At 41.2% G+C, this 26,863-nt stretch overlaps 2 protein-coding genes across 8 annotated transcripts in view; one reads left to right on the top strand and one right to left on the bottom strand.

Moving 5' to 3' along the window:
* Positions 1-9,507, bottom strand: part of ADPRM (ADP-ribose/CDP-alcohol diphosphatase, manganese dependent) — a 372,105-nt gene extending 362,598 nt beyond the window's left edge. For 4 of the 6 annotated variants that reach the window (XM_067022034.1, XM_067022035.1, XM_067022037.1 and 1 more), the window contains exons 1-3: positions 9,396-9,484; positions 2,557-3,171; positions 1,590-1,706 (exon numbers count right to left, since the gene is read on the bottom strand). In XM_067022034.1, coding sequence (XP_066878135.1) covers positions 1,590-1,706; positions 2,557-3,154 — 715 coding nt within the window. In that variant the 5' untranslated portion in view covers positions 3,155-3,171; positions 9,396-9,484. Of the gene's footprint in view, positions 1-1,589; positions 1,707-2,468; positions 3,172-9,395 lie in introns of all 6 variants that reach the window. The other 2 variants (XM_067022038.1, XM_067022036.1) reach the window with 2 other exon arrangements.
* On the top strand, positions 9,508-24,481 carry SCO1 (synthesis of cytochrome C oxidase 1). 2 transcript variants are annotated; one of them, XR_009332596.2, is made up of 7 exons: positions 9,521-9,835; positions 10,895-10,985; positions 13,699-13,896; positions 14,640-14,732; positions 18,160-18,275; positions 22,626-22,795; positions 23,560-24,481. XR_009332596.2 is itself a non-coding variant. In XM_059048184.2 (6 exons), exons 1-6 carry the CDS (start codon positions 9,557-9,559, stop codon positions 23,692-23,694), a joined length of 912 nt encoding a protein of 303 aa, XP_058904167.1. In that variant the 5' UTR covers positions 9,508-9,556; the 3' UTR covers positions 23,695-24,481. The 2 variants fall into 2 exon arrangements, 1 of the variants encoding a protein (XP_058904167.1); XM_059048184.2 differs by lacking the exon at positions 22,626-22,795 and having other exon boundaries at positions 9,508-9,835.
* The last annotated feature ends 2,382 nt before the right edge of the window (positions 24,482-26,863 follow it).

A 26,863-nucleotide genomic window follows, 5' to 3' on the forward strand; every position in this document is an offset into this window, starting at 1 on the left:
CCTCTGAGAAGCCAAAATGAAAGTGAAGAAGCAAACAGAAACAAAAGAAAATGTCTATTAGCCATTTTAAACTTTGCTAAAGAAAACCTGAGGCACTCAGTTGTTCATCCAGTGTCTGAGCTTAGAGCAAAATGGAAGAAATGTACGAGATGCTAACGCAGACAGGTGCACCGACCGAAGTGCAGAGAAACGGGAAGAATACGGTACGGAGGGAGAGACAACGAAAGGGGACTCCAGTCTCAGGAGCTCTATGACTTGACCTACGTAGTTTAATCTCTTTGGGTTCAGTTTCCTTATCTTTAAAATTAAAAGGTTTGACTATATGATCTCGACGTCCCTTTTAGCTCCAGTATTCTCTACAATAACAGGTACATTTTGGCAGTGAAAACTAAAAAGCAGAGACAAGAAGTATCCCACTTTGGAAACCACTTATTACAGAGCCAAACAGTGTCACACCATGCCTACAACCCCTGAGGGCACCTTATAATTTTCTAAGCCTTGAATGACATTTGATATTCTAGAAATACCCCTACTCCATCTCATATCTTTACCACATCAGTGAAAGATAAGTAGGTAAAAACTGATCAATAGAAATACAATGGGTTTTTTTTGGCCACACCGAGCGGCTTGCAGGATCTTATTTCTACCACAAGGGATCGAACCCGGACCTCAGCAGTGAAAGCGCCAAGTCCTAATCACTGGACTGCCAGGGAATTCCCTGAAATGTAATTTTATATTACCAACTATCTGAATAGCCTGTCATTTTCAAAGGGATTTCATGTTCATAAGTTCATCTGATACAATACTGAGAAAACTGCAGTTTGCACATTCAACATTTGTCCAGAGTCACACACAGGTCATAGAAACAAGAGCCAGAATGGCACGCAATCCCTGTGACCCTTGGTACTATCTTCTCATCCATCAGGCCACATCGATTTTAAACGAGAGGACTAACCTCAGCCCCCAAACCAGGTACACCAGCCACACTGCAAATCCAAATTCAGTTCTTCATGTGCGTGTGCGTGAATGCACGCACACACGCTCACATACACACACGTCTATTTGAAGCACCTCCAGGTCCTATAACCTCTAATGGCAGTATGTCTGTAAAAAGTGATTCTAAACGAAAACCACACCTTTTATTTCCTTGCAATCATATGGTGGACAGAGTTACAGACCTGCCAGATGAGCCTCACACTCATCCCGTGACACCAGCTTTGCTTTCACCTCGTCAGCAGAGGCCACTGCACTCATAGGTAGGTCTCCTGAGGCTGGGATTTGGTCTGGGGCCTGGATGGAGTTTTTCACTTATATATATTACTACACAAATTGAACCCATTTGGGGAAATACTACTTTTAAACTTAAAGGGGCAACTCACAGGCTCTAATATGTGGCAAGATGTTTTATTTTACAATTCTTTCCTGACTCAAGCTTAAATGTTAATTTTACATTCAGATTGTTTCTCAATAAAACATTTTAAACTAAGCTTTCATTTTATAAAAATATCACAATATTGTTAGTATGTTTTAAAACCTAACTAGACCCATTCTCTAAAATGCTAGTGTAATCAAATCATTTAAATACTTACTCACAATCACCACCTTTTCTTGGTTTCTGTCAGAGAATGTAAGAACTTCATTCAGCCAGTTCAGCTGTTCTTGGCTGAATCCTCCATTAAACTGGACAAACTGGGGCTCAGCAAGTCCTGAAACAAATTTAGTAATTTAGACCCATCAAATGTCGATTTTCCCTCATATGGGCATTCAAACTTAGCTAACGTGGGGACACCTGTACTTTTCTTTAGGAACATTCGGCAGCAATTGACTTAAAATAGGAAACCATAACAATTTAGAGCAATGTAGATCACACCGTATCTTACTCCTCATCTCAGTTCTCCTCTGCTTACTTCCCCAGCTTCCCGTTACCCTGAATATAAAAGACTGTTTTCTATGTCCACTGAGCCACTATCAAATCACCTTTCACCCCATGGGCCCTTCCGTGCTCTTCAGGAACAGTGCCTTACACTGCTTTGCGCCTGTGCACTGGTTTTTGTCGAGTGCTCTGCCCTACCCGCCCTTCCCAAGGATGACTAGTTCACGTCTCTTAGCTGAAATGCTTTTCTCCTTAGAGAGGCTATTTATGGCCACCTGACTGGAATGGTACCCCTAGTCCTTTTCTATAATATTGTACTTTATTTTCTTGGTGGCACGGACCACTTATTTCTGTTGCATTTATTATCTGTCCCGTCCACTTTCTTCTCGTTTCCTCCACTCCATCCATAAAAAAGTGGGACTGTCCGTACTGCCTACGCCTCTGAATAGCTGCCCTAGAAAAAGTACCCGGCCAGAACATCAGGCACTCAGGTATCTGTTTAAATAAAGGAATCTTGAACTAAATGCCACCAATCCATGCGCCGTGAGGCGTGTGAGAAATCCTGACCCTGAACAACAGGACAATATACTTTTACCTTAATCGTCCATCTTCCTGCTGAGTAAAAGGTAGCTGAAGAATTTAAAGACAATGTATTAGATTCTCAGCTCAAAGGGATAATTCACCTTGAGGGCTGTTCAATTCCGTATTTGGATTGTGCTCCCTCAGCATCTTCAGACACTGCTGGTATTTTGGAGACGACTGATCCACGCCCAAGACACTCATGTCATAAGCATCGAGTAAAATGAACCGGAATTTAGGGAACGGTACAAAATGATAAGCATAGTACTTCTCTGAAGGCACAGTCTCAGGATGATGGGCAATGCGGTCCTCCAGAAACTTTGTGTTGAGTTTGGAGTTGGTTAAATAGTCTCTGCTGAAGTTATAGAATTCATGATTTCCCCACGTGTGATGGACTGGGACTGTCAGCCTTTGGAATGTGCTCATGATGAGTTCTAGTGACTTTTCTGATGCTTGATACTGTGCATTATAGCCATCGATGATGTCTCCGAGCTGAAGTACACAACTGGGTGGGCTGCTTTCTTTATTCCAGTGTTCAATAGCAGCCTGTAAGTGAAGAAGACTGTGTCTGTAGTATCTCCGTCTGCTTCCTTGGAAATTATAGCCATCTTCCAAATCAGCATATTGAATATCTGCTATAACTCCAAAGGAGAAAAGTTCTGAACTCTCACTGAGGGGTCCAGGTTCGGGCTGAGCATCCATAATCTCCAAACAGTTTTCTAAATTAAGTAAGGAAAGTGAAAAAGATAAAGTTATAAACATCTAATTTTCTCACTGGACTGAAGAAAATGGTAAAATGAATATTAAACTTAATAGTCAATCCACCAGGTAGCTTGGTACAGAGAAAAGTGCGTGGGCTTTAGAGTCTGACGGTCTTAGGTCCAAATTACCAAGTCCTCAAAATGCTTCAGTCTTCTCATCTGTACAATAGATGAGAACCTCCATCCTGCAGAAGAACAGCTATTTACAAAAGGGTATTATCCTATTCATGAACAGGCATTCTAGTTCTAGTAAAGTCAAATTCAAATCTGGTATAATTTGTAATTTTTAATAAATATACACTAGTTTTAAACACACACACACACACACACACACACACACACACACACACCCCTTCTTCCATAAACACCAAAATAATTCTATCAAAAGCTCAAGATTTTTTTTTTGGTGAGGGGAGTTGTATATTACACTCATTCATTGTACTTTATACATTAGTTCCCACTAGGAGTATATTATGTTAGGCTAGATCTTTTCTCTTTGTTGATGGGTAGGTCACCTCAAATAATTTTCTCATATTTTATATATGCAATAACAGAGAGAGGAAAAAAAGATGAGAGGATTAATTTAAACAAAAAAATCTGGCACAAAAACTATGACACTGATATGACTATTCTCCTTTCTGTGAGTAGCGATTCCTGGTTCCTCAAAAATTGGATTCAAATTTGTACCAGCTTTTAAAAACCTGAATACACATTCCCCTTCTCTCTAAACAAAACCGGAAATATGTATTCTTTTTTTCTTATACATGATCTCTGCCCTGCCTCAGTGGACCACAAGTGCTAGGGATTTAGACTTGAAAAAGCTATTACTTTATTAGATTGTTTACAATCTAAATTTATAATCATTTGTAATTACTTAAAAGTGCCAAGAACACTAAGGATTAAAATAAAAATCAAAGGCTAGGACCCTAAACTATCAACTATTCTTGTTATAAAAACTACAGTAATCAATTGTGTTGTGGTGTCTAGGTTATTAAAACCTAGTTGTTTCTAAAAATTCATTTGTAGTTTCTAAAATTACTGTCAGACTCCTGGTCTCCAGTCATTTGCTGAATATTCCTACGGAGTTCTTTTTAACCCTCTACAGACATGTGAAATCCTGTCAGAGTGCTCCTATGAGGTGGAGGTGACAACTCCACAATCAGCAATAAGGGCCAGATTTCTGTTTGACACTTTTGAGAATTAAGGGTCTCTTTTTGGTCTAAAACTGTTTGTCACTAATGGCACACTTTCTATGTGATCTACCCAATTATGAGCTAAATTCCTTCCTTAATCTGGTTGGGTAGAATGAGCCCCAAAACAGGTAAAACAGAACCAGAAAAAGCGATGGAAACCCTGAAAAATTCCTTGGTGTTCTTATACTTTTTTGTTGTTGTTCATTTCTTCCTGCAGTCCCATCTGAAAACCCCACTAAATACCAGCTCAGTTAATATGTACGAGGGATAGTATAGATGAGATAATCTGATTTGAAAGGTGAGATACAATTAAAATAAATACAAAACTCATTTAAGATGAAAACCTCTAGTCTTTTAAGGCTTCAAATATTTGGGATTCCAAGTACAGATTAATAAGAGAATCAAACCAGAAGATAATTTAGCAAGTGTTATCACTGGAACGTTATCACCAGAGTTTAAGAGAAAATGGTTTCTGGGAATGCTTTTATCCCCTGCTAAACAAGCTTGTTTGTTTTTACCTTTAAACTCAGCACCTTTAGGGTAACAATATGTACTGTACATCTCCTAGAGGGTATTTGGTCCCAATTAATTTGATCTTGTCCAGGAGACACCTGTCACTGCCGACCCAGCATTCATTTCCTGTTCTGGTCACAGCATCCCAATGTCTGTTTAGGCACCTACCCACTCTCACTCTCAGTCTGTGAGGTTTAACCTCAACCTCCTGGCTGGGGAGGGGCAGACCCAGGACCCAGGCCTGGCCTCTAAAAGCCCAGTTTCCCTCTGGTCAGTCGGGGGTCAATAAGCATCAGCCCTGGGACTTTCACTGGAACTACTAGCAAAACTACTGGAACTACTTCTGCTAAAACTGATAACTAAGACTGGAGCTGCTAGGGAAGTTAACTGAGAAGAAACCCAACCTAAAAGGAAGCAATGTGACCGACGGAAGGAAGTCAAGTCCTGGAAACACTAGTTGAACACTTGGATCCACCTGTCCCTGCTAGAACTACTCTTGGTCATTAGTTCTATCAGCCAACAAAATCTCCTCTGAGTAAAGCCAAACTGAATTGGCTTTAAGGTTTCTGTCATGCAATACCAAAAGCCCTATCAGATGCACCTTCCAGTGGAACACAGTTTAGTTTAGGGAGACTCCAGGGTATCTGAAGATTTGCCAGCTTTTTAAAGAAAGTTAAGTAATGTGAAGAGAACCAGCAAGGGCCATATCCTTCAAAGCAGTCATGTGTTCTAGGGTAGAAAAGAGATTCAAAATGCTCATTACATACATATAGCTTTTAAAGATAAGGCTAAGGATAGAAAAAAATATGCATTTTATCAAACACAGAAATTATTCTGTAAAACAGAAACTTAAATTTATACCATGTTCTGTTAAAGAAAAGATAAGAGATAAGGGAGGACAAGACCACATTCACGGAAAGACAACTGGACTCAACAGTGAGTGAATCAGAGCAAAAAAGAACCAAGTGGGCTGGGAATTGACTCTTCTGGCTCATTTAGAGTCTTTTGTTTTATGGTTCAGGGAGATGCCAGGGAGCTCAGAAAGACTGATCCTGGTGGACAGAGAGATCAAAAACTCAAAGACACCTCCAGTGGGAAGATTTAGAATTAACAAGCATTCCAGTGCCATATAGAATTTTTTCAAAATACTCCCCATCCTTCACCAAATACACACAAACAAGTAGATGAGTAGAGAATAATTGTTAAAGCTAAAATGGGTACATGAGGTTTATTCTCTCTACTTTTATGCATGTTTTTAAATGTCTATAATATAAAGTTTTTTAAAAGCATTCTAAAGTTTAGGGGAAAATAAAGTCTGGAAGAATTAGAAGATCTAAGAAAATAATTTGCTTTTGAAAAGAAAGCAAAATAGCAAGTTGCTAGTGAACTTGGTTCTGGAAGTTTTGCCTGCACCATTTATATACACTAAGTTATCGAAGTTTCAGTTAAGAGGTATTATGATGAACTGCTAGAAGCTGTGAAGCTGAAAACCTAGAACTGATTGCAGTTCCAGTTTCTTAGAGCAAAATAACCCTCACCACTTGTTGTGAGATTGAGCTGAGTTCTAAAGCACAGTGGTCTCCTTTGTAAATCATGAAGCACTCTATACGTGTTAAGAAAATTATTTTTTTAATTATATATCTGCCCAGTGAACCTCGAGATAAATGAAACTACCCCAACTTTTCACAGACCAGAGTAATGTAGAAAAGTTCCCAAGGTTTCCTCAGAAAAAGTCCTACAAAAATTCATGGCACAGGATAAGCAGTCAGCACTCTGCGAAAACCACCTTAGGCACCAGTGAGTTTCGGGAACAGAAGGAAATGGCCAGGGACGCTGCCTTGCTGAAAACGTGCTACAAGATGGTATGAAGTCGCCTGTGATAATTAAGAAGGTCCTCGTGGAAAAGCCCTCAAGAATCCACGCGAGGCTGTGAGGAAAGACAGCCCTTCAAACCACTGTCAAAGGAAAAAGTGTGGCAAGTCTAGACTTTACTAAGGAGACACGGTTAAGGGGAACCACTGCGATAAAGCGAGGCTCAAAGCCTAAGCCAGAAGCATCTCAGGGAAGGGATGCGTGAGCCAAGTGTTTATACACACACAGACCCACGTGGGCCAGGTAGCTGTGGAAAAAGCAGCGGGGGTGGGGTGGCGGATAGCCTGGAAACTCACTGTGCTATAGATACAGCAGGGACAGGCAAGGTGAGGCAGGAAACGTCTGTGGCTATAGACATGCAGGGTGGAGATCCGCACCTGAGATGAAGCAAGTGAACTACAGGGCCGGGAAGTTAGGCCTAGCTGTCCCAGTCAAACAGCCTAAGGTTACGTCAAGCACAAAATCTGATCGGCCTCGTCACTACTGATAGAACAAATATCAGATGATAATACCTACATCCTGTCTCGTCTAAGGAAAGTATCTAAATGGGGGGAAAAATAGAAAAAAAATCGTTTGTGATCTTGGTGGTTTAAGAGGAGTAATAAGTGTGTCAACCAAAAAACAATGCAGGAGGCTACAAGTAAGAAATGAGTTTATTTGGGGTCTTAAGAACTGCAATTTGGAGGACACAGATTCAGGTAAAACTGAGAGTGTTCTGGGGAAGAGAAAGAGTCAGGGGCTCATAAATACGAAAAGCCACAGAGTTAGGTGCCTGTTGAGAACTGTGACTGACTCTGACACAAGTCAAGAAATATTTGTCTTTAAGGAATCACGAATTATTCTAGGCTAGGGGTCAGCTAGGTATCGTGAGTTTCCAGCATATATTCTGGATGACTTCATTAGGACAATAAATGGTCAAAGGTCAGAGTCCATCCAGGCTGAGACATGCCTAAGTCACACATCCTCAAGGGCCTCCCGGCTCCATTTCAGTGAGCTCTCTTAGCAATACCAACACCATTCTGATTTTCCTCTCACAAGTGACAGGTTTACACTAGACAGTGTTTTAGGTATCTTTTAACACTAAAGTTTTACAGGTGCATGAAGTCAGGCTCAGAAGTGTTAGCAATTCATGCAATGTACAGCTATAAAACACCTACTTTCAGCCAGGAACTGTTTTAGAAGCTAGTATTTTATTTAACATTGTAAATTTAATATGAAGAAGTTGTATAAAAATGCTTTGGTAAACAAATAAAGGGTCCAGCTATTAAAACAATCACTCTGGCAAATAAAAGTTAACAGACTAGCTGAAAAAAAAAAAAACCCTTAATTCAATTTTAATGTATCTGACGGCTGTCTGATCAATTAACCTACAACTGAGCAAAGAGGTGAACAGTAATTTTACACACTCACTGCCTGAATAAGCAGGGTACTTTTGTGTCTCTTTGTCAATTTGAGGACTACTTCCTCCCTGGAGAAACAAACACAGAGAAATAAGGTGGGGGGCGGGGGGAGAAGATCTGAAGCTTGCTCAAGACAGAAAAATCAGTTTGATTAAAAATGATTTGAAGTGCTGAACATTTACTTTGAGCCGATATTCCAGAGAAGTCCAGCTCAATTCAGGAATCAAGAAACACAGGTAATCACAGACTACTACAAACCTCCCGCTGGGCAAGCAGAGCAGCACACTGGCTGATGATGCCAGTTCATAAAAAGTACCCCGCTCGGGGGCCACCATCACCAGGCACCGGACGCTTCCGCTCAGCGGAAGCCCTGAAAAAGGCCCCGCGCGAGTGGGATCCAAAGTTAAGGACGTTAGAAGGCCTTTTTTTTTTTTTTCCTCCTTTTTCTGTATTTTGCACATCTGCCACGGAGGCGGGGAGGAGAGAGATTAAGAGTGCAGATGCTGAGACAAAAACAAAGGCAAGACAGAATGAACGCGAGTTAAACTTTCGCAAGGAATGAAAAGTCAACCTACGAACGCTCTCCGCCTCGATAACAGGAGACTTAGGTAAATATAGGCCTGTAGAAATCCTAGGGCCCAGGGAGCCCAAGTCAAGGGCTGGGACATGACGCAGGAGAGACACCACTCCGTAGAGTGCCGGTATTTCTATTCAGGTTCCTTATACCCTGGGAATATAACTCCCAGGCAGTTCAGTCATACTTGACTAGTCCTTGTCACCCGAACCGCTCAAATATCCTAATCAGCAAATGTGTTTAAAAAGTCGTACATTATTTCATTATTTCAAGCGCAATGGGTCCGCTTCTACGTTAGGGGTGCAAAGCGGTCAACGACCGGCCTCCAGGCTGGGGACGGGGGCTGCCCGGTCCCGGCCGTCTCCGGACGCCGTTTTCTCTTTTCCGAGGCTGGGGGCACCCGGTGGGGGAGGAGAGGCTGCGGTCGCCGAAGCCCCGGGACCCTGAGCTGCACTCAGGCCTCCCGGCCCAGGTCCCGCCGCACAGCCGGTCCTCGGTGCGGCCCCCTCCTCCGGGCCCTGTCAGCTCCCGAGGGCCCTGTCAGCTCCCGAGGGCCCTGCAGCCAGCCCGCGTAGGCCTAGCCCAGCCCGGCCCGCCCCGCCCCGCCTCCAGCCGCGAGGAACCACCTACCGCGCGCCGACTCCGCGGCGAAGAGCTCCCAGACTACCGGCTAGGCGACCGCGTCACCGTCGAGCGCAGCGGAAGGAGCGGCTCTCTCTCACTTTCGGAGGAAGCGGAAACCGTGCCGGAAGTCGAGGGGCGGGGCAAAGGAGGCGCGGTCTCTCGAGCTCATGGCGGGGTTGTTGCGCGCGCCCGGCCGGATAATGCGGCTTCCGGGTGGCAAACTTTGGTCTCTCTTGCCTCGCAGCCTCGGGGTTTGGGACCCCGGGGAGGGGACCGCGAAGGTCATGCTGGGGCGGCTCCGCGCGCCGCCAGGGGAGGCGTGGCGGGCCTCGGGGCTCGCTGCTGGCAGCTGCCTGCGGTGCCGGCTCCTCAGCACGGCGAGGCCGCCCCCGCCCGGGTCGTCAGGACCCGAGCCGAAGGGCGGCGGAGACCCCTCGCAGCCCCGGGTGAGTGCACACCTGGAGCCCTGCCGTTGCTCGCCAGTCAACCCTGCGCGCCCTTCCCATCCCACTTGGTCATAACCTCAGAAACCAGTCAGCCTCAAGTTGTCCTCCACTCCGCCGGTTGACCTCCTTGGGTCACAGAATCTCATCCCGCATTTCCCTCCGGATTGCACGGACCCTCAGGGGTAAAGAGAACCTCAGAACCGACACCCTCTCCACGTGGTTAGATACCCGGGCTTGGATTTTAGTTAGCTTTTACGCCAAAAAAAAAAAGTTTCAGGTGTTCTAAGCGGGGGGCTCAACCTTATTTTTCCCATGATTCAAGCGTCAGAGCATTTTTATTATTTGTCACTTGGCTCTCCGTTCGGGGGTCTGGTGTGTATATGCTGAAATTGAGCATATGTGGGCCGTAGTGGCCTGCTGGATATGCCTTTTTTCTTTGGTTTCTGCCGGGTTCTAGTTCTGACCCCAAAAGAACTTAAGAGCCACTAGGCTCTAGTGATAGGCAAGAGAGGTGGTCTTCGGAGCTGGGGGAAGGTTAATGAGTTATTTTATCTTGGGACTTGGAAAAAGTACAAAGAAATAATGATGCAGTTTGCAAGACGTTCCACTTTTAGCTGTCTTCTACTTCGGCTTTGTTACTTTTGGAAACCAGAGTTAGGTTAACCTCCTAAATTTATTTGGTTTATTTCTAGGTATTCTCAATATCAGCACAAGCAGGTGATTGACGGGTTTTTAAATCAGCAGTTGGGATCTGGGTCACACGTGGTAACAGTCATGGTGCTTGAGCCTTGGGTCTTTTTTTCCACATGAAAAGAAATCGACTTAGGGAACCTTCCCTTGGAAAGAAGTGCCTTAGTAATTGTGTTAGGAGCCCAGATGCAACTGCATCCCTAGAAACTTTCAGTATTTTCTCATCCCAAAGTAACGTGAAACATGCTGTCCATTTAACAAGATCGAGACCTGTGTGTAGGTTTCTTAAAAACTACTGTAATAAATTTAGTGTGATTAAATGTTTGCATCTTTCTAGTATTTTTATTTTTGAAATCTCTGCCCCAGTAGCCTGTTTCCTGGAAGTCCTTAGCCATCACATTTGCTGTTGGAGGAGTTTTACTGGCTGGGATGAAGTACTTCAAGAAAGAAAAGACAGAGAGTAAGTAGATACCGTCTGGTCAGTGCTGAGTAAAATCCTTCCTGGCTGTGGACTGGCATCCTTTTGTCATTGCTGTTTTTAAGCTTTTTATCTAGAAATAATTTTAGGTTTACAGCAGAGTTGTAAAAATGACAGTTTCCATATATCTTTCACCTTTCTTCCCCTAATGTTAATATCTTGTATAACTATGGTTAATTTATCAAAAGTGAGAAATTAAAGTTCATACAGTACTGTTCACTAAACTACAAACTTTATTTGGATTTCACCTGTTTTTCCACTGTCTTATCTGTTCAGGGCACCACTGTCTAACCATGTGAAAAGACTTATTGTGGACAGATCTGGATGTAGATAGTAAGAAGTCCAGAGGGTGCAGAGATGACTAAGGTGCAGTCCAGCCACTGAGGCGCCCATGACAGTGAAACAGACACAGAAGTGAAGGATTCACTAGATGAGGTTCTGCCAGGCCAGAGGGAATTTCACGGCAAGGAACTGCTCTGGACTAACACTCGGAGTGTTTAGAAACTGTTTACAAGAACTTTATATTTTAGTGAATATTCAGGACTTTTAAGAATTGTTTTAGAAGTTTCCAGTAAATCTTTAAAGTATCACTTACTCTGTTTTGATTCTTTAGAGAGTCTCTTTTGATGACATTATACAAAGAATAATGTTTACATCTGGGAGTGAAAATTCATAGGCTTTAGAACTTTAGGAATATAAGATCCATATTGATATACAGGTATATTTCTTTTGTGTAACAAGCAGTGTTTTATTGATATGATTTTCATATTTTAATAAGCAGTTAAGTTCCTTCAATTTCAAAATGAAACAAACCTGACAAACTAGGAAAGTAATGGTAGAGATGATTGTAGAAAAAGCCAAGCTTCTTTTGACTTTAGTTTGGAATTTCACCTTCAGTTAATAATTTTGTTTTATAAAAACTTGTATTATGAAACAGTATTAAAAGTGTACGTAAGTTGTTTGAGAGTATTTGCTGACATGATGCCTCATCATCTCCAAATACTTTATTGTGTATTTTCTACAAACAAGGACATTCTCCAACATAACCACAATGCAGCCATCAAAATCAGAAAATTAACATCTATATGTTACACTGTTCAATCGTCAGACCTCATTCAAGTTGTGCAACTGATGCCCTCCTTTTATTTACTTTACTTTATTTTATTTATTTTTTATTTTTTTGGCTGTGCCTTGTGGCATGCAGGATCTTAGTTCCCCAACCAGGGATTGAACCCATGCCCCCCACAGTAGAAGCACAGAGTCTTAACCACTGGACTGCCAGGGAAGTCCCAACTGATGCCCTCCTTTTATAGCAGAAAGATCCAGTTCAGAACCACACCTCATACCTAGGTTTTTTTTGGTCTCCTTCAGTTTGTAACAGTTTTTCAGCCTTTACCCGACTCTCATGACCTTGACAGCTTGCAAGATTACAGGCCAGTTATTTTGTAGACTGTCCCTTCGTTTGGGTTTGTCTGATGTTTTCTCATGGTTAGATTCAGGACGCTGTGTTCTCATTGCATTTAGTCAGGTGTCATATGCTTTCAGTTTGTCCCATTACTGATTTAAGTTCAGTTTGATCACTTGATTAAGGTGGTGTCTGTCAGGCTTCTCTACTGAAAATGTAATTAGTGTGTATTTTGTGATGTACATTTATACATGTAAATATTATGTATTTATACATGTAAATATTCTGTTCCCCATCAAACTCTCAATTCATTTATTTATATCAGTGTGATTCATGATTTCCTAGCAAGCCAGTGAGTTGTAATCCATTATTCTCTTTGTTTTGACGCTCACATTGTCTCAGATTGGTCAGTGGGAGCCCCTTTGACACAGGCTTCTGTTTCCTTTTGATATGCCTCCTATGTGCTTTGGCTTCTTCCTTAATTCTGACACAAAAGGATGTTCTAGGTTCATGTACTTTCTCTGCCCCAGTCCTGGTAACAGCCGTTTCTCTAAAAAGCCTCATTTCCTTTTAGTGGAGGATGATATTAGAAGTCAGGATATGAGCTCATTGCTATTGGGGTGTATCTACCCCTGGGTCCTTTCAGTGGACAGAGCTAGGAGAGAGATGTGCTTATTTACATCTATACTTATTTCTGTATCTATATATATTGAAACCATAAGTTTGTAGTGTACCTCCCATTTCTTTCCAATACTTCAGCGTTCATTCTAGTTTTCTCTCCTTCTGTCGTTCTCACTCCTTTTTCATCTGTAGCTCTTTAATGTATTTACTTATTTGGTCAAGCCCCTGTATGTAACTGAGCTCCCGTCGCTGCTGTCCTCTCCCCACGCAGCTGCCCTCCTCAGCACACTCAGGCTCAGACACCCACTGCCAGGCCACCCACCTCTCCCACTTGGGCTCAGACATTCTGCTCTGCTGTGCCCTCACCCCCATCGTGGCCACACCTGATGGCTAAGGACTGAATTGTTCTGGAGGAGGAAGAAGATAGTTTTACCACTTTCTTTTCTTGTAGTCCTTACTATATACAATAGCATTTGATTTTATTTTATTGTTTTATGCTTATTTCTCTTAAAAGATTTTTTTAAGCTTCTTGAAAACTGGGGCTATTTCTTCCACACTTTGTGCCCTCAGTCAGTAGTATAGAATGAACCATAGATAAGGCATTTGAGGACCTGTGGTTAGATTGACTTTTTTTTTTTCCCCTTCGGTGTGTGTTCGTGTGTGTTTAAGAGCTGGAGAAGGAACGGCAGCGAAGCATCGGAAAGCCTTTACTTGGGGGCCCATTTTCCCTCACAACTCATACTGGCGAGCCCAAAACTGATAAGGACTACCTGGGTCAATGGGTATTGATTTATTTTGGCTTCACTCATTGCCCTGATATCTGTCCAGAAGAACTAGAAAAAATGATTCAAGTTGTGGATGAAATAGGTAAGAAAGCCATCTCTTCCTATAAAAAAGTATGTGTTTACTTGATGTCCCTAATGGTACTATGCTTTTCACATTCTCATATTACTGTTAGGTGGAGGGTTGTAATTATTCAGTTTGTGAGAACATAAAATCTCAGTGTTAGGCTTGTTAGTGGCTGTGATTCCCATGACCTTATTCTTTACCAAAGGAAGCTTGTTTGGATGCTAAATGTTAGGTTGCTTAAAAATGTTGGTGTGGTCTGGGTCTCCCTTAACTCTGCTTTGTGTCCCTTTCTTTTTGTAGCGTTTCACCACTGACACTGCCATTGCTTTTTCCCTGGTGACTGGTGGTTAGACTAGGAAATCTGTGGTATGGTCTGTGATGTACATCCTTCTTAAAATGAATTATTCCAGGATATTCAGTCCTTATTAATAGTTTCTTTGCCCTTGAGAAATGGTGGGTGGGGCGGGGGAATCCTACAAACATTGCCTTGGATTAGGAGACAGGATATCCATGTGATGTGATTCTAAGTAACAGCATGTGTGCAGGGGTGCAGGTATTTGATAGGATATCTATCTGATTGCGCCACAGATATGTATATATCTGCCTTTCCTGGAGGCTGTCCCATCCCCTTCCCCATCCGTGTTAGATGTCCCTCTGTGTTGCCTTAACACCTTGCTGTAGCACTCCCTACGTGCTACTGTAATTGATGCTTGTCTTTTCCCTTAGAATGTGAATACTGATTAATGAGAACTTTGTTTCAGATAGTATTCCAACTCTGCCAGATTTAACTCCACTTTTCATCACTATTGACCCGGAGAGGGACACAAAAGAAGCCATCGCAAATTATGTAAAAGGTGTGTTTTATTCACAATACTTTACATCTGTTTAGCTCTTACCGTTTTTGAAAGATCAGCTTATTTGGACCTTGGAATGCTTTGTAAGATACGGGGGACATATGGTACTGTCACCAGTTTTACAGGTGGATGAAAAGAGTCTCAGGATTGTGACTGTGGCCAGTAAGTAAATAAATAAGGAAGAGAACTCTCAGTTCCTGGTACAGGGCTCTTTATTTTGTCACAGAGGAAAGATTGAACTTGGCCTTCATATGTCAACAAAGTAAAGAGACCTTTGAATTGAGGGGACACATTGCTTCTGATTCCAGCTCAGTACCTCACTCTTCCCTTTGTAAAATTAGGACAGACAGACATTCTGGGAGTATGTTCATTGGGAGAGTAAAGAAAAATTATTAGATACAAGCACATTTTGAATTCATAGTATATATTTTATAAATCTAAAATATTAATGATAAACACATTTATAACTATTTTAAGGAAGAATTTCAATTCAAACATCTCAGCATGCACTTAAAAACTATTAGAAGGTACTTTTAAAGACTATAAATTATGGTAGAATTAAGGGTGAATATTTAGGTTCTTATGAGCTTGGGTCATTTCTCTGAATTCAAGTTTCTTCAGCTGAAAAAAGTGATGAGAATAAAAATCTGATCAGACAGGTTTTGTTGTTGTACTAGTGTGCGGAACATGCGTGCTTAAAAATCAGGAATTTCCATTTTAATTATGGTGGAATTGATTTAAGCTACTGGTCAGAAGGACTAATGAATAGTTTCTATTTATTTTTATTGTATGATACCTTCTAATGCATATCCACTAAAACTTTGAGTTGTTTTAAAATGTGTCTTATGTAAGACCTGGTGTATATTTTATTATTTAACTCATATATTGAGAGATAGTTGACATATAAAAAGAGTACATACTTAAGGTGCACAGTGTGTTACCTTTTGACACATGTGTGCACCTGGGAAACGATCACCACAGTCACACTGAACATATCCATCAGCCCCAGCAGCTTCCATGTGCCATTGCTAACTCCTCCTTCATGTCCCTTCTCTGTACCCACCTCCTGTCTGCAGGCAACCACTGATCTGCTTTCCATCAATATAGATTAGTTTGCATTTTTAGAAGTTTATGTAAATGGAATTATACAGTGTATGCTCTTTCTTTTTAATGACTTCCTTCAGTGTAATTATGTTGAGATTCATCCATGTTCTAGCGTGTGTCAATAGTTCATTCATTTTTATTGCTGAGTCGTATCCCAGTGATGGACATTGGAGTTATTTCCAGTCTTTGGCTATTACAAATAAGCTGCCGAGCACTCATGTACACGTATGTCTTTGTGTGGACACATGCTTTCATTTCTCTTGAGTAAATACCTGGGAGTGGAGTGGCTGGGTCATATGATAGGTGAATGTTTAACTTTTTAAGAAACTGACACATTTTTTTCAAAGTGGTGGTACATTTTTACACTCCCACTGGCAGTGTATGAGAGCTCCAGCTCCTCCACATCCTCGCCCACTTAGTAGGGTCAGTCTTTTTAATTTTAGCCACTTCAGTAGGTGCTTAGTGGTATCTCGCTGGGGTTTTATTAATGCATTTCCCTTAATAACTTTGAACATTAAGCATCTTTTCATGCCGTTATTTGCCGTCTGTTTGTCTTCTTTGGTAAAGCGTCTCCACATCTTTTACCCATTTTTATGCGGCCGTTTATTTTTACTTATTTATTTATTATTTATAGTCCTGATACAAGTCTTTTATCAGGTGTATGATATGCAGATATTTCCTCCCGGTCTATGGCTTGTCATGTCAGCCATGGCTTTTGAAAGAACAGTTTCCATTTTGATGAAGTTCAGTTTATTAGCTTGTTCTTTTATAGATCATTTTTTGGTTTCATATGTGAGAGATCTTTGCCTAACCCAAGGTTACAAAGGTTTGTTTTCTCGTTGAAGTTTTAGAGTTTTTATTATATATGAGCAGAATTTATGTCCACAGTTTACAGGTATGTCAGAAATTTGAGGAATAGCATCGTTATTTTCTAAAGCAGTAAAAAGCAGGTATAATTCAATGGGTGATAAATGATCTCCAATTTAAATGTGTGTCATATTGGCAATTGTTTATTATCACATATTAACCAAACCTTAGATAATCCCCAAATGAGTAGACATTTGAGTTGCCGTACCTAATGGAAATACCAAAACCTTATGGTAATATTCTTCATCAGCAGGTACATACAGTGATTGATGATGTGATCATTTTTAGTTGCATTTGGGGGGGATTTTTAAATATTTTAATTGGTATTTAGAAAATTACTGCAATTTCAACAATTTTTTGAAAAGGTTTGGATGTGCAGCTAATTCAGTCTTCACTCACTTTCTCTTCATTTAGTCAGAGCATAGGGAAGAAGAACAAGCCACCTTGCTCTTTCAGTATCTGAGCAGTTTTTCAACTTAGAATGAGTTAGTCCAAAGAATAAAAATAGGCTGCCTCTACCTTTGGAAGAAGGTACTGCTGTTAAATGTTGGACTCGGCTCAGTAATCCGATGAATCCAGGTGTTTTAAGTGACATCCCCAGCTTACTTACATAAATTCCAAAAACTTAATGGCAAATGGATGCTGTGAGATTATGTGTTAGAAAATGAGATACAGGTGTTTTGATCTGGTATGAACTAATTGTCAGCAAACTTTTTTCTCATATGATACCATGGAAAACTCGTGCGTAATTCATAATAATATCTTTAAACTTCAGCATATCTCAGAACTACACCTAAATATTTAAGAACCACTAAATTAACAAAAATTGTGATTTAAGCAATTAGAATATATCCCCTCCAGGTCTTTACTAGTCATGAAAGGATTTGACTTATATATTACCAAAAACCAACTTTTGGTTTCATTGCTCTTCTCTATTAATAGCCTGTTTTAAGTTTCATTGATTTCTGCTTTAATTCTCTTCTTCTGCATACTCTGGATTTAATTTGCTCTTTTTCTATGTCCTAAGGTAGAAACTTATTATATTATTGATTTTAGATCTTCTTTTCTACTCTATGGATTCAATAAGTTGTGTTTCCATTTTTATTTTATTCAAGATATTTTTCAAATTTCTCTTGAGATTTCTTCTTTGGCCCATGTGTTATTTAGAAGTGTGTTTAATTTCCATGCGTTTGGGGATTTTCCAGATATCTTTCTGCCATTGATTTCTAGTTTAATTCCAGTGTGATCTATCTTGGTGAATGTGACATATATTACAGAGGAGAATTTTCATTTGTTCTATGCGAATTTGTTTTTCTTTGAAACATGAAGAAATGTTTAGAGACTCACGGGAAGAAAGTGGCAGTAGGGCTGCTGTATAACTGATACTGTTTTTTGAAGTGTAAGGATGGTTGTTTTGCTTGCTTCTTTTTCACTGTCTTTCTCATTTTTTATTTAGAATTTTCTCCCAAACTGATTGGCTTAACTGGCACAAAAGAAGAGATCGATCAAGTGGCCAGAGCATTCAGAGTGTATTACAGCCCTGGCCCCAAGGACGAAGATGAGGACTACATAGTAAGCAAATGCACAGCTTTCAACACCTGGACAGGCTCCCAGGTCCCAGGCATTCATGTAGCTTTCCGTGATGACTGGCTTTAAAAATGAAATTAAAACGAAAGATAATCTGAGATCATAGCAAATTCCTTAATAACTAGGGGTGTTTCAAAGGATAGAAGTATATATTTTTTTGAAGGATGATTGTTTAATTTATATATATATAATTTATATATATATAAATTATATATAATGATATATATAAATTATATATTATATAATTATATATTGTATATAATATATAAATATATATAAATTATATATATATAATTTTTATGTATATCATTGTTCTTAGAGTTTAATTGCCTGCTTTTCTAGTGGCACATAAAATTATAGAGCAATATAAAATCAGAGATATCTTAGATTCAATAGAATATAATATAATTGTTTGGGCAAAGCTCATTTTAGTTGATAAACATTGTATTGGTTCTCTCTTCCCTCAATGAAGAGGTATAAGAAATACGCTCCTTTTGAGAAGTTGTGTTAGGCCGTAGGGAACTGCGTTTTTGGGTTAAGTGAGTAAGAATTCTGAAAAGCAAGAGAAAAGAAAGCCATAGGCAACTAGACTTCCCATAAGATTTCTTTTCATACCAACTATGCGTTTGCATAATTTTGTGTTTAGTTGCATTTGCAGCTCTTATGCTCTGCATAGTTAGGTACTTAATAAAGTTTTTTTTAATGATGAAGAAGAAATGCTATCAGGTTGTTCTTCTGTAGCTCTTACATTAAAGAGCTGTCTTCATGTTCATCGGCACTGCCCAGGAGTCCTGGGTCACCTTGTTCCTCTTCTTGTCAGTGGTTTCACAGTGAAGCATAAGTGCCACCCCTACGCACCCAGTTTCCTTCTCAGTGTGGACGTTTTTCCCATCACATGAAGAGTTGACGTTGCATTTGAGTATTATTTCAGTTTTTTTCCTCAGTTGTCATGCTCTAGTTTTTCTATAGTATTGGGTAGACAACGTGATTAATCCTAAGAGCCTTTCCAGCTGCAGAGCTGGTTTTGTAGAAAGATGGTCAGGATCCTGAGTCGTTGCTCTTCCCACAACGCCATGGCCAGCTCCCAAGAGTGACATGTAGAGGGGACATCCCACTGTGGTGCTTTGTCTCTACGGCCCACTGCAATTTCCTCACCACTTTTGAACCTGGAGCACATGTGCCCCTGTAGCTTTTTTTTTTTTTAAATATTTTATTTATTTATTTGGTTGTGCTGGGTCTTAGTTGCGGCAGGTGGGCTTCTTAGTTGTGGCACGTGTGGGATCTAGTTTCCTGACCAGGGATCGAACCCAGGCTCCCAACCACTGTGCCCCAGGGAAGCCCCAGCACTGTAGCCTTTGGCCTAAATTAAAAGCACGTTTCTGGTCCCTTTGCCTTAAGCCCACACAGTAATCTTATTTTCTAGTTCTGGTGCCTCATAGACTTAGGGAAACTTGGGTTCATGGGAGGAAAAGACAAGAAAATTAGCATTTTCTTCTTACACCCTAAGTTTAAGGAACGTAGAGGGACCCTACTGTGGTTTCCTCTTGTCACACCCGCAGTATGAGAAGAATGAGAGGAGAGCAGAAAGGAAGCTGTGGAGAAACAAGAGCTTTTCAGAATTCTTTTTTTTTTTTTTTTTTTTTTTTTTGCGGTATGCGGGCCTCTCACTGCTGTGGCCTCTCCCGCTGTGGGGCACAGGCTCCGGACGCGCAGGCCCAGCGGCCATGGCTCACGGGGCTCAGTTGCTCCGCGGCATGTGGGATCTTCCCGGACCAGGGCACGAACCCGTGTCCCCTACATCGGCAGGCGGACTCTCAACCACTGCGCCACCAGGGAAGCCCAAAATTCTTTACTCTTCCTTTGGAAGAGAGTTGTATTGACTGGTTTTGAGGTTTAACTTATGATGATAGTGGGAGCAGTTGAGCTAGTCAATCTGACTTCCAGTGCTGAATAGTTTTATTATGTTGTTTACATACGTACAGTTGTAAACTAGGTAACACCCTTTAGTCTTGTTGCTTATAGCTCGTAATTCTAGAGTTAAAATAAATTTCGCAAATTAGAGCAAACTTAAAAAACTCAAGTAAAACATTCAGTTAATATAATAAGAGATACTTGGCTGAAACTGAACGGCTGCTCACCACAGGAATGTGATTTGAGACACCCACCTCTAAAGTCAGCCGCCCCTCATGGTTTTTTATTTAAATTACTTTGAAACCTTTCATTGTGTAGCTTACCTGGACTGGTTGGTCTTGACTTAATAAGAATGCATCTTTTTCTTGTCTGACCGTAACCAGCAGTATACGGCGAGGTGCCAGTGAGCTCATAAACATAAATAAGGTTTGGGCACTGAGATTTGCACTCTACGGTAGCCATGCAGATAATCCAGAATGTGGATATTAAGTTTTTTAGTCTTAAAAATCAAGATGTAAATACGTACGTCTTACGGAGATTCTTGGATCCTCTAGAACCCATCCCAGACCCCATTTTGACAAATAAATACTGGTCTACTGCCATAAGAATGTGATGTTTGATAAGAATCAGTGAGTTCACTGCTGTACATTTGCCAAATCAACCAGTAGGGGGAGACACTCTCCAGCTTCTTGGGTTTTTCATTAGTATGACTTCTGTCCCTTGAGGTTACAGATTTTAATCTGCAAGATGGTATAGGAAGCTTCTCTTAAGATTTAAGGACATGTAGGGAATGAGGGAGTACCTTAAAGGTTGAGGTATAAAGGAATGAAGTTTTCTTAATCTTGATAGCAACAGAGGTGAGCTTCTGGCTTTGAATATGAGTGGCATCCTCTGACCCATAGTATACGTAACCCAGGTTACAAACGTTTAGGGTCCACTGGAAGCTAAGTGTGCACATCGTTGCGTTAGATGTATAGTATTACATTATTTTCTAAATATTAATTAGGAAATACTTTTGCAAAAGAATACAAATAGCTTTCACACCTAAGAAAAGATGTTCACTTTTATTCACAATAAAAGAAGTGTGAATTGTATAATGTGATGCCATTTTTCACCTGTTAGATCAGAAAGGCCAAAGATATTGTCAAAATCTAATTTAGGAAAAGAGAAAATGCTGCAGTGTTGGAGTGAAATTGGACCAGCTGGCACTTTCATGCATTGTTAATGGGAATTAAACTGATACATCCTCATAAGAAGGCTGTTTGTCAGTATCATCAGCACTTAAAGTGGAATACTTTTTAGGTTAGAGACCCCATTTTTTGGAATTTGTCCTACAGAGATAACCAATAGCATTGTTTGTAAAAAAAAAAAAAAAAAGACTGAAAACCAAGCACCCATTCTTTTTTTTTTTTTTTCTTTTTTTTTTTTTTTGGTACGCAGGCCTCTCACTGTTGTGGCCTCTCCCATTACGGAGCAGAGGCTCCGCGAACATGGGTCACGGGCCCAGCCGCTCCGCGGCACGCGGGATCCTCCCGGACTGGGGCACAAACCCGTGTCCCCTGCATCGGCAGGCAGACTCTCAACCACTGTGCCACCAGGGAAGCCCCAAGCACCCATTCTTTAAAAGGCTACTCTATATGTACTGATACAGAACAAAGTCCAGTATATTGCTAGGTGAGGAAACAAGTATAGTGTGTTGTTAACTCTGTCTAAAAAGAAATAGGTGGTTATCAACACACTAATAGACGCAGAGTTTCTCTGGAAGAATAACAGCAGGAACTGGTGGTAGTGGTACCCTCTGAGGAGAACTGAGGGAGTCTGGAAGGAGTGGAGGACTTCATTGTATACATTTACTGTGTATTCTTTCATTCTTATTGACATATGATTTGCTGTGCCCACAACCCAAGTGAACACTGAGACATGACCACTGACAAGTTTGACAGTTTGAGTAGAACAATATTTTTATTATGTATTAGAAAGTAATTTATGTGAAGAACACTCATAAAATAAGCCCAACACATGCTGAAATTCTGGTTTTTTAAGGGGGAGAGAGAATAGAAAGAATAGGAAAGAGGAAGAAATGGGGAGAAAGAGAGGTGTAAGCTGTGGAGTAGGGCTTTAAGAGACACCTGGAGACCTGGTTCTGACTGTCAGACAGTTGGAGAAACGTGGGTTCCCTGTCCTCCTGCAGTGAATTACTCCCAACCCCCATCAAGATCACCAGCTGTCTGAGCCCTCTGGGTCTGCATTCTTTCCTTATGTGAATAAGCAAGTGGCTTTTTCTGTTTACTCTCTCTTTGTGAATGTGTGTGTATAAAAGCACGCTAACCTAACAGACACATCGTGCCTCTGGGTATATTTGGGGTGTCTCCAGCTTGGTATGTATGATCACATTCCTGTCTTTCTTTTTGTCTTGCCAAACAGCAGTCAAGCCTGGAATAAATTCCAAGGATTCTAAGTGCCAAGCCTTCAACTCATTTAAAGTTGGATTTGTGGAAGCATATAACTAAAAAAAATTGATGGCTAGTCTAAACTTTAGGTGGAGCTAGGAACACTTTAAGAACTTTGCCATGAAAGTGGATAATGGATTTAAGGTAAATCCTTGGGGGTGTAGCACTTACGGCTCCTGAGGAACTTCTGGGTGATATGCTTCAGGTAGGATTGTTCAGCATAGTAACGTTGCTTAGGGGAGGACAACACTCGTCGTCACGTTTCGTTTGAGTCACTAATATGAGGACTAAATACTGTATTAGAGTTCATATATTATATACTTAGTGGTTACTCCTCTGTTTTTGTTTGTAATATAACATGGTAAGCAGAACGTAGCCCGTTGCATGATAACCAGCTCTTCCTAAAACATAAAAGAATCTACCCAAGAACGTAATAAAGAAAGTATTTTTCACCAACACTTTTAATCCCATGTGGTATCTTTTTATAATATGGTTAAGGGGTCAGATGAAATATTTTAGTCATAAATGTAGGCTCTTCCCAAGCAGGCTTTGCTGTTCCACAAGCATTGGCTATTTCATGAAGGCTGGCAGTGGCCGTTTCTTAGAAGTGCATATTCTTTTCTCAGAACTTGTGTGGATGAGTGTGTTAAGGATTGAACCAAAAGAATTCCACGTTCCAGCTGATGTGTCAGGCGATAGTTGGCAAGTTTCTGGAAAGATTGTAGATAATTCGTTGCTGTGTATTTAGTATAGTAGACTTAGGCCTGTTCCATAGATAATAGATGCTACAAAGGTTGCTTAACTAGTAATGTTAAGTCTCTTATCCTGCAGCACCTATTCAGTAAAATAAGCAGCTTATTTTGGTGAACTTTTTGTCATCCTCTCCTTCCCCCCTCTTTCCTCTGCAGGTGGATCATACAATTATAATGTACTTGATTGGACCAGATGGTGAGTTTCTAGATTATTTCGGCCAGAACAAGAAGAATGCAGAAATAGCTGGTTCAATTGCTGCGCACATGAGGGAACACAGGAAAAAGAGCTAGCCAAAGCAGCGCGGCCACGTGCTATTGTGCTAAAGAGGAAGGAAGCTTTGTCTCCCATAGGGGCCGATACTTATATGTACATGCAACCTACAGAATGGCCTTCATACCAGGAGAACACCTAAATTTTGGGCAGGGCATGCTACTCTTGGGTTCAGCAAGGATGGATTCTTGGAACTGTAAAGATTACAACCAGAAGTCTCCCAAATGGTCGCCTTGAGACCAGAGGACCAAGTTGCCGTGAAGCCGGCGGAATGGACCTCAGGGAAGGACACAGCCGGAAAAGACGCAGCAATGGGGTCTCTACACGTGAGCAGTGCCCTCTCTCTGATCAGCATGGCTGTCTCTCCAGTGTCTTGGACTCTTGCTCTGGCAGGTTGTAGTGAATTTCCAGGAAGAGCGTAACTTCCATAGTTACCTTGCTTTCCTCTTTGAGTTCTTGGTGGCTGATAACAATCAAATTAGGCTCTCTGACATTCACAGTTAATCTTTATGCTTGAAAGGATTAGTGTAGTCTTGCTTGTTAATGAAAATCACTGCCAGGTTGCATTGTGTTCCCCTGTCAGCAGGTGCTGATTTTACTAATGGAGAGAAAATCTGTTGTTTGGGGCAAACCATTAGATCAGATTCCTTAGGGATCTTTCATATGATTTTTAGCTGAATGATGTTCCAGGCTTTCAGGGACCTGCCAAATGGGTATAAGAGGATACAAATCATGAGTGTGTACAGAGTACCTTCCTCCCTGTACTGGATTGCACTTGTCCGAAATAAAGGTGTGCTCAGTTTTGCAGCTTGGACAACCGTGGCCTTTCTTGTGGGTGCAGAGATGGCAGCTTATAGCTCTCTGGGCTGAGACCCCCAGACTCGAGGGGGCAGGTAGGTGGGTGCTTGTTAAAGTGCAGGTTCCCGGCCCCAGGGCTGGGTTCACTGAGCTGAGGAAGGATGCGAAGATCTGCGTTCACACCTGCCACCCCAGGTACCTCTGATGCGATGGCTGGGCGACTGGGGCCTCGAGAGACTGTTTTGAGGGTGGAGGGGGGCAGGTTTGGATCTGGGTGAGTTAGCTGCGTCATCTTCTGGTGCATCTATCCACACGGTGCTAGGCAGAAAGCCATTCAGGAAGATGCTGGCTTTTGTTTCTGGATCTAACTTCCCTGCTGTCTGGACTTGACCGTTGATCACCATTCGCCACCTGGAGCTGCTGCAAAGCCTCTGAAAGTCTCAACAAACCGTAACAGGTGTGGCGCCTCCTCAGTACATGGGCTTTCCTTGCACATCAGTTCTGTGTCCTGTGAACGTGACACGGCGCTATCTTCTGGTTTTTCAATTCTCAATGTTAAAACCTACTATAGATATTTATGTCGAGGCATGTGAAAAAGAAAAGTCATAAACTCTGTAGTGGTTATGGGCTGAACTTTCCCCCAGATTCATGTGTTCGTTGAAGTCCTAACGCAGTGGAGACAGTCTCTAAAAGGGTGATAAAGTTAAAATGAGGCCTTTAGGAAAGGCCCTCATCCAACATGCCTGGTGTTCTTATGAGAAGAGATTGGGACACAGGCAGAGAGGAGACCATGTGAAGACACAGAGAGGCCTGCAGAAACAAGCCCTGCCGACCCGTTGATCTGGGACTTACAGCCGCCAGAACTGCTGAGATAATAAACATCTGTGGTTCAAGCCCCGGTGCTGTGGTACTTTGTGACAGTGCCCTAGCAAACTCATACAGTGTCATTCTCCTTTTAGGTTCCCTTACTAAAAAATTACCAAGATTTAGTTTATATAAACTTCAACTCAGGAGTAGTTGATTTGGAATGACTTTCCTAGGAACCCGTGTCAAGAAGGTGAGGAACTTAGTAAAAGACTGCTCTCATGTCACATGTAACAAAGATCTTAAGCATCTAAAATGCCAGACATTTAAAAAGATGGTCTGTTTTAAGCCACAGAACATTAGTGTGGATCACTTTGCAGCAGCTTGTGCCGGAGAAAATTGTCTTCATTCTCAGCTGTTGCAGGTTAGAGCTTGTGTCATGATCCAGAAAAGGAACAGAAGCTTTTGAAGAAACCTTTTATTTGCTTTTCATTCCAGTGTCAAGTTTAAAGGCTTAGAAGCAGGGAAAGGCACCTCAGAGATGACAATCCAAATCTCTCTACTCATGAGCGGACAATCCCAGAGATTAAGGTGCTAGCTTCTCTCCTGAATCTAGATTAGAACTTGGGTCCCAATTTCTAGTCAGGTCCCTGCTTGTCCCAGTGCTGTGGGGCACTCATGGGGACCTTGTGAATCCAGGCAAAACAGGGCGCTGTGTACCCATGGGGCAACCTTTCCATTGTGAATCTCGGGAAATTAAAATCAAGGCTGCCTCTCAACAAAGTGCCACTTGCAGACCTTGACCTGGGTGGGTTATGGTGTTTTTGCTGGACTGTTCAGTGGAATTAATATTTTAAGAAATGGCATTTATTTGAAAATTATAAGAATGCTGTCCATGCAGCAGGCCCGGAAGTACTTTCTGCATCTGGCTGTCCGTGAGGTAGCTGATACATCAGGTGTAAGAGCCCAGACTCACTGAATACCAGTAGAAAGCGCGTGTGGGTTGGACAGCTAACGCGAACCCAGTAAATGACTTGAAATTGTGAATGCATCTGCGTGAGAGACTGTAAAATATCTCATTGTTTTTAAATACAAGGTTAAAAGAAATTAAAATTTTCAAATTGCCAATAGTGCTCTAAAGAAGTGTTTTACTTTGCATATAGCACAATTTAAATTGTGTGTGTGTGAGAGAGAGCTACCCTTTCAAAGAGCAGTCACACACAAGCATTTTTCATCCATTTAGCTGATACATTTTACTCGTTACGTTACTCTGTAAAGATATGGGTGGTTATTCCTATTTATTAATGAGGTACAATTAATAACCTCTAGCCACGTGTTCCTAATACCCTCTTTAGAACTTAGGTATTTTGTATTCATTTAAGAATGTGCTTTAAAGTTTGTCTTTCCATGATTATAACATAAAAATTTGGAATATACAGGAAAGTTGAAGGAATTTTTAAACCACCATTGTTCCACCACCAGGAAACTATTTGGATGCATTTCCTTTGGATCTTCAACATTAATCTTTTATTGTAGTGGAAATCCACCAATGTATTCCTTTAAAAAATTAGACATGGCAGGTCAAGC

This window comes from Kogia breviceps, chromosome 19, assembly GCF_026419965.1.
Source record: "Kogia breviceps isolate mKogBre1 chromosome 19, mKogBre1 haplotype 1, whole genome shotgun sequence".
NCBI lineage: Eukaryota > Metazoa > Chordata > Mammalia > Artiodactyla > Physeteridae > Kogia > Kogia breviceps.

Coding starts and splice junctions, on each gene's coding strand:
- SCO1 (XM_059048184.2), top strand. CDS start 9,557: ATGGCGGGGTTGTTGCGCGCGCCCGGCCGGATAATGCGGCTTCCGGGT. Junction 10,986..13,698: donor CAAGAAAGAAAAGACAGAGA/GTAAGTAGATAC, acceptor TGTGTGTTTAAG/AGCTGGAGAAGGAACGGCAG. Junction 14,733..18,159: donor CATCGCAAATTATGTAAAAG/GTGTGTTTTATT, acceptor TTTTTTATTTAG/AATTTTCTCCCAAACTGATT.